General features: G+C 42.4%; 1 protein-coding gene across 5 annotated transcripts; it reads left to right on the plus strand.

Annotated features, from left to right (window-relative positions):
- The first annotated feature begins 19 nt into the window (after positions 1-19).
- On the plus strand, positions 20-6,787 carry LOC125301836 (E3 ubiquitin-protein ligase NRDP1-like). 5 transcript variants are annotated; one of them, XM_048254634.1, is made up of 7 exons: positions 911-995; positions 1,693-2,087; positions 2,740-2,864; positions 2,954-3,225; positions 3,609-3,744; positions 4,313-4,416; positions 4,985-6,787. In XM_048254634.1, the coding sequence occupies exons 3-7, from the start codon at positions 2,850-2,852 to the stop codon at positions 5,337-5,339; spliced, it is 882 nt and encodes a 293-aa protein (XP_048110591.1). In that variant the 5' UTR covers positions 911-995; positions 1,693-2,087; positions 2,740-2,849; the 3' UTR covers positions 5,340-6,787. The 5 variants fall into 5 exon arrangements, with proteins under 5 accessions (XP_048110589.1, XP_048110590.1, XP_048110592.1 ...); XM_048254632.1 differs by lacking the exons at positions 1,693-2,087; positions 2,740-2,864 and adding an exon at positions 20-307 and having other exon boundaries at positions 881-995; XM_048254633.1 differs by lacking the exons at positions 1,693-2,087; positions 2,740-2,864 and adding an exon at positions 20-302 and having other exon boundaries at positions 881-995.
- The last annotated feature ends 200 nt before the right edge of the window (positions 6,788-6,987 follow it).

Genomic DNA, 6,987 nt, shown 5'->3' on the forward strand with positions numbered 1-6,987 from the left:
TCATGTGTTTAGGGACGTGTGCATAAGTGGTCAGCAAACAGGAAGGATACAGGCACAACGGGATAACTTTGGAAACAGGCGAGTAACGTGAAATTAAAACCGCGTTTGAGCCCACAAAGCTGTGGATTTCAGTCAACTTTAATTGTTAACAACATTCACAAAGGAGTTTTAATCCCTAACCATGTCTCTATAGCGCCGTCGTCCCACTACTTTGTTTTATTAAAAAAATACTGCCTCCAAGTATGCAGATGAGACCATTTTTGATACAGTCTGTGGCAAACTCAAAAGACCTACTGCACGAGGTAAGGTAAGAAATGGTTCAAACTTTGCCTACAAATTGCATAATCAGATGGCCAGATTTACCCATCTCCACTGATTACAGCAGCGGTTAATGTAACAAACGTTAACATGACAGTGACATGACCTGGCTAATCATATCTGTATTCTGACTTAAATGTCACCTTTCTGTGACTTATCGTAAAATAAGGTTTGATTGCGGGTGAGATGAATGTTCTTGAATAGCTTTATACATGATGTCGAAATGACAGTTGTTTTCATAATTACAGTAAGTGCTGTGGATGCAGTGTTCGGCCTACCAGTCAATATTGCAAATGTATGATAGAGAATCCATGAATAAGATATTCTTATTTGGACATAATCACTCATGTGGTGTTATAGTTTGAAGATAAGATTGAAGCTTTGTTTTACCAAATCTGCTGTTATGTTGTGCCACAGAAGTATCAGACTGCATATTAATGCTCACTACTACCACTCGTAGTGATGTACTGATGGTCTTAGTGTCACCAATGTGAACTGCCTCCTGTTTTTTTTTTTTTTTTCCTTTGCCACTAAAATAATTAATGGCTGGAATCTGCCCTAGGCTGTGGCAGCCCAAGTGATGTGCCATGGGGTACGACACTAACCGCTTCCAGGGGCATGTGGATGAAGACCTGTTGTGCCCCATCTGCAGTGGTGTGCTGGAGGAGCCCGTACAGGTATAGCCCTCTACCTAGTCTCCTGTTCTGTTTTACTCCCGAGGCTGATTTCTGGGACTTTTGTTATACCCTTTTGCCATGGTATAATTATAGATGCTGTTATTCTTGAATTTCCCCTTGGGGATCAATAAAGTATCTATCTATCTATCTATTATTATTACTACTACTACTACTACTACTCTGAGGTGTTCATTCAAGTAATGAGAATTAAGAAAAGCCTACACTTTGCATAATCTGATTCTTTTCAATATTGCACAGATGGATTTTGGTGTAAAGCCTTCTCCAGTCTTTATTGAAGCCAGATTTACACTCTGGTCTTAAATGTACAGACAGGTGTAGTGGGTATTTTCAGGAGAATGTCACTTATATATTTCATATATATATATATATATATATATATATATATATATATATATATATATATATATATATATATATATATATATATATCATCATTTTGGGTGGTGAGTTAATAGGAGCTGATTACACTGGTATACTTACACAATAATATATAACCATTTGATCAGTTTCCTTTGTTTTTATCTCATGTGTAAATAAATCAGATTGATATTAATTCCCCTTTAAACACAGTCACCTTGCAGGAAGGGGTGTGTGTGTGTGGGGGGGGGGGGTGTGACTCAGCATATCTCAAGCCAGATGCCAGCTGTAGTTGTGTCTCTGTCCCACTGTCACACAGAGATGCTCTCCTTTCGTGGATTTAATGCCGGACAGATCAGAATGGGCAAAACTGTGTATCAAAGCTTCAAACAGAATGTCCGGGTCGTCCGACAGATGAGTAGAATCCACATGAAGAGGGAGCAGGAAGGACAGGAGGGAGACAGATCAGCTTTCATAGAGATGCAGTAGCACAGGATAGGAGGGGAGAGGAGAGGAGAGTTGCAGAGAGAAGGAAGAGGATGAGAAGAAGTGGTAGGGGGATGGCTTTTCCCTTGCAGATTTGAGTGCAAGGCTAAGTTGTCCTTGAGCAGCTCGATGAGACGTGACGATGAGCTATTCGGATGCAAGACATGTTTGCTCCAAAATATTTCCACAACCTGATGGTGGACAGGTATGAGATAAGTTAAGAGAGAGGTGAGTGACTCTGTTTTTTTAGTTTGTTTTTGTGTGTGCACTTGGTAATGTGTCATGTCAGCATAGGTCAAGAAGTTATTTCAGCGGCATTTTGACGGTGTGTGTGCATGGTCTCCCTCTGGTTCAGTCTGTATGGGGACTTGCGCAGTGGGTTGGCAGCCATACAGGAGTCTGAATGCAGAGCACAGTCGCATTTCCCTGAGAAAGCAGTGGGCCAGTCGGCGCTTCATAGCTGCACTTCAGTTAATGAAGAGGAGAGAGTCAGTTTATGCACACATGCACACGCTGAGCGTAATATATGGTTTTGGCATCAGCCACCACTTCCAATCGATAATGCTGTAAGTCTCCAGAGGCTGAGAGGTGCTGTGCAGAGATGGGCTGAAACTGAGACGCGCATACAGATCGCTCACTGCTCCAGTGCACTTCACCTGACCTTGTGTTTCTATGTGATTGCATGTGTGTGCATTTGTACACTGTGACTGTGTACACATCTGTGCCTGTGTGTGTGTGTGTGTGTGTGTGTGTGTGTGTGTGTGTGCGCGCGCGTGTGCACCTGCGTCCATACGTCCTTCTGACCTTAGCGAGGGGTTAGCACGTTGACAGTTGTAATGCTAATGCTAGATGTTCTCCATCCCTGTTGTGATCACTGCAGCACAGCTATTCCCTGATGATTGATTGGCAGACTGCTTGGAAGGATACCCTGTGTGATAAAAGACTGACAGGCTTTATCGCGTAGAATAACAAGAGCGCAAACACCCAGAGATGCTTCCGCTGCAGGTTTACTGTGGAGCACTTGCATTTCAAACTAACTGCCGATGTTGCTGAAACGTCCCAGAAATGGCTGACTCTGGTGTCGCCCCCCGTAGGCCACGGACTGCGAGCACGCCTTCTGCAATGCCTGCATCACCCAATGGATCTCCCAGCAGAGCACCTGCCCCGTGGATCGCTCCCAGGTCACGCTGGCCCAGCTGCAGCCGGTGCCCCGCATCATGCGCAACATGCTGTCCAAGCTGCAGCTGAGCTGTGACAACAGTGCCTTCGGCTGCACGGCCGTGCTGCGACTCAGCCAGCTGCAGTCGCATCTCAGGGAGTGCGAACACAACCCCAAGAAGCCAGTCATGTGTGAGCGAGGCTGTGGGTGAGTAGTGAGTGTGTGTGTGTGTGTAGTGAGTGAGTGTGTTTGTGTGGTTTTCAGTTTCGTGTTTTAATGACACAGATCAGTGAACAGATCCTCAAATAGTCCCCTTTCGATTCCCTCATACAAAGACTCACCTAACTGTTTGCTGGTATTGACATTTGAGTGGAGCTGACATTTGAATAGATCAAGATTAGATATTAATGTAATTTGGGAGCTTTTTGTTGGGTACTTTCTTGAGTTTGTTTGAAAGTTCCAGTTCTCTTCAAGACAACACAGTTATCATGTGTCTGAAGGAATCTGTACTTTGTTTCCTGCTTTTAAAGGAGAAACACCCCATTTAGTTCTTATATGTTATCCGGTTTCTTTCCTTAACCTTTATGCAGGCTGGAAATTCCCAAGGATGAGTTGTCCCAACACAACTGTGTGGGGCACCTCCGCACTTTGGTTCAGAAGCAGCAAGGCAAGATCGCAGAGCTGGAGAAAACGGCCTCAGAACACAAACACCAACTGGCTGAGCAGGTCTGGTCTGTGGCCTGTACTGCTGGCCCAATCATCTTCTCATCCCCTTGGGGATCAATAAAGTATCTATCTATCTCATAATGGATCATCAGTGTAGCATCACTATTAAGAACATGATTATGGGGCAGTTAGGACAGTCGCCTCTGCTTCTTTGTTAACCACAAATGGCATTTAAAAAATGTATGTGTATATTTGGAGTATTATTAAATCACATTACATTACATTACATTTGGCTGACGCATTTTTAACCAAAGCGACTAACAACATGGTAAACAGTTTTAAGTTTTTTTTAAAGCAATTTTCTCAACAATTTTAGGACAATTTAGAAACGGTAGAGTACAGTAAGAATAAGTGCATCAGTGAGTGCTGTTTTTAAACAGTTGAGTGTCAGTTCAAGACGGGTGGTAAGTGCTAGGATCAGCAAGACTTGTTGTAAGTGGTGCAATGAGAGGAGAATGGAGTAGTAGTATATTTTAGTAGCAGGAAATCTGACCCGTGAACAGTCCAGCTAGAAATGTGCCGTTTGTGCCCTTTCACTTAAATCAGGACTTTTACTGTTATGTTTTAGAAACGTGATATCCAGTTACTGAAGGCCTACATGCGAGCCCTTCGCACGACCAACCCCAGCTTACAGAACCTGGAGGAGACCATTGAGTACAATGAGATTCTAGAGTGAGTATCATTCTTTTTTTCTGTAGTAACAACTAATGTGTTATTCCCTCTGCTCCCATTACATTTTAGATGTTAATAGAACCCTCTCTGACCATGGTGTGGTGACTTGAGTGTAGCCCTAGTTACTAGTCTGGCTCCTTTCAGTGTGTTTCCGTTTCCCTGATAGTAGGCCAATCAGCGACGAAAGGGGATGACATAAGTTTTGAAATCTAAAGTGACTGTGGTAAACGGTAGTAGTAACACCTGCAAACTTGTGTTTGTGAAGAATGTGTACATTTATGCACTAAAGGTAAATGCGTTGTTTCCTGACTGGAGATGGAGTTTGCAATCAGTTTGTTATGGTTAAGTGAAGAAGGAAGTAACGTTAAGAATCTCTGATCAATGTGCTTGGTTAGACCAAACCAACGATTTCAAAGTTAAAGCAAAGTCTATGCCCATTACAAAACATTTTCCAAATGAGAGTACCCAGACTCTCTTCACGAAGTGAAATTAAACCAGGCTAGTAACTTGATTGTAATGAGTGTAATTGGACTTGTAATGACTTGTCCTACAACACTGTCCCCTGCAGGTGGGTGGGTTCATTGCAGCCAGCTCGTGTGACCCGATGGGGAGGCATGATCTCCACGCCCGACGCTGTTCTACAGGCAGTCATCCGACGCTCGCTGGTAGACAGCGGCTGCCCGCCGTCCATCGTTGGCGATCTGATCGAGAACGCCCACGAGCGGAACTGGCCCGGCGGACTGGCCACGCTGGAAACGCGGCAGATGAACCGCCGCTACTACGAACTGTACGTGGCTAAGCGCATCCCGGGAAAACAGGCAGTGGTGGTGTTGGCCTGTGAGAACCAACACATGGCTGAAGACATGATCCTTGAGCCTGGTCTCGTCATGATCTTTGCCCATGGAGTGGAGGACATTTTGTAGTCTGGGTGCAATAGTAACGTAGGCCATCACTTGGACGTTGAAGTAAAACTGAATAAGGTATTAGTTTAACACGTGTTGGAAGATACTGGAGGACAGTCTGACGTTCTAGTCACTCAGTTGATTATGTGATTATGCTGCAAGTTTGTGGTTTAGATTTGCAGTTAACTCTGTCTCTCCATTTTCAACACCAGACGAAATGACTGACTCAGAGGAAATGCTCATGTTGTTTTACCTTATATAGACTGGGGATACATAGAAAACAGTTTATGTTGCATGGGGTGAGAACTTGATCATGTTAGCATGAAATGCAGAAATGTTGTGGTGGAAGTGTCTGAACTGAAGTTCACATATCACTAACACTAACACTCACACACTCACAAACACACAGAGACATAAATAACCCCAGCAACTTTTCTGTATTTGTGTAAAATTCCCTAACGACATTAACACAAGACTCTGAAGACAGGACTCTGCTGTGCTGTGAAAAAAGCAAGAGGGTTTGAGCATTTGAAGCTGCTGTGACCATGGTCATGTTGATCTATAAAATAGCCTGGCTCCTAACAACAAATACAGCACTGCAAGCTTTAGAATACCTCACATATTCCTCACTCTATTTTTGTGTGGTTTGTCAAATATTGTGCAGTTTTGAGAGAACAATGCAATCCAAGGTTTTATGACTTTCTCTGTAATAGTCTTGGTCATTGTTGGACAGTATGTCGAAAGTAGAGGTGGGAGCTGGTACACTGTACATCTTTGCAGTGTTTACATTTTTCGGGGAATGGATTTGCCCAGAAATCTGAACTCATTTTAGCCCTAATCCCTTAGCAGCATAGTTATAATGATAGTTCCTTGGACACCGCTTCTGATAAGCTTGACCATATCTGCTTTTCTTCCTTCCTTTTAGTGTTTAAATCTTCATTTTTAATATTTTCCAACACATTTCTTTTCTTTTACAGAACAATGTACTGTAATCATTTTAGTGAAGTAAACTCTTCTTCCACACATTCATGGAAAGAGCCAACAAAACCAAAACATCAAAGCAATATCAATGTATGAACTTTCATACCCTTATACACAGTAAAACGGATTAGATTGAGAGCAGTAGAATGTTCAGGGCTGTTTTTGGTCTAATTTCCTAATGGCTTATTTGTAAATGGATTTAAAAATGTATTGTTTCTGTTTTAAGTGCCCTAAAGGGTTTGATCGTAAATGTTTAATGCATGATTCATGAATGTTTTTTTTTTTTTTTTTTTTAAATGGCTCAGGAAGTGATGAGTCACTCATCCAAGATTTTGTTTACTTTTTTTTTGAGTGTTGTGATTTGCATTCAGTATTTTTTTTGCTTGTGACAGTGTTGCAAGTTGTATACAGAATATAATGTCTGTGTACCCATTGAAGAAGATATTCCCTGTAAACACTCCAATATGAATTATATTTCTTGTCTTTGATCTCTTTGTGTACACATTTTACTATAAGGACAGTTGTGAGTAATTACTATTGTGTGTCTTTGCAGCATTTGATGGTCATCTAGGGTGTTGGATTAACCTGTGTGGCCTTGGCTCAAGTCTAAATACCGCTGTGTCCTGTTAGTAGACTTCTCATTGCATGTGGATTGAAGCCATAGTGGAAAAACTCAGCAACTGAGGGG

The sequence above is a fragment of the Alosa alosa genome, chromosome 10, assembly GCF_017589495.1.
Source record: "Alosa alosa isolate M-15738 ecotype Scorff River chromosome 10, AALO_Geno_1.1, whole genome shotgun sequence".
NCBI classification, from domain to species: Eukaryota; Metazoa; Chordata; class Actinopteri; order Clupeiformes; family Clupeidae; genus Alosa; species Alosa alosa.

Coding starts and splice junctions, on each gene's coding strand:
- LOC125301836 (XM_048254632.1), top strand. CDS start 906: ATGGGGTACGACACTAACCGCTTCCAGGGGCATGTGGATGAAGACCTG. Junction 996..2,953: donor TGCTGGAGGAGCCCGTACAG/GTATAGCCCTCT, acceptor CGCCCCCCGTAG/GCCACGGACTGCGAGCACGC. Junction 4,417..4,984: donor GAGTACAATGAGATTCTAGA/GTGAGTATCATT, acceptor TGTCCCCTGCAG/GTGGGTGGGTTCATTGCAGC.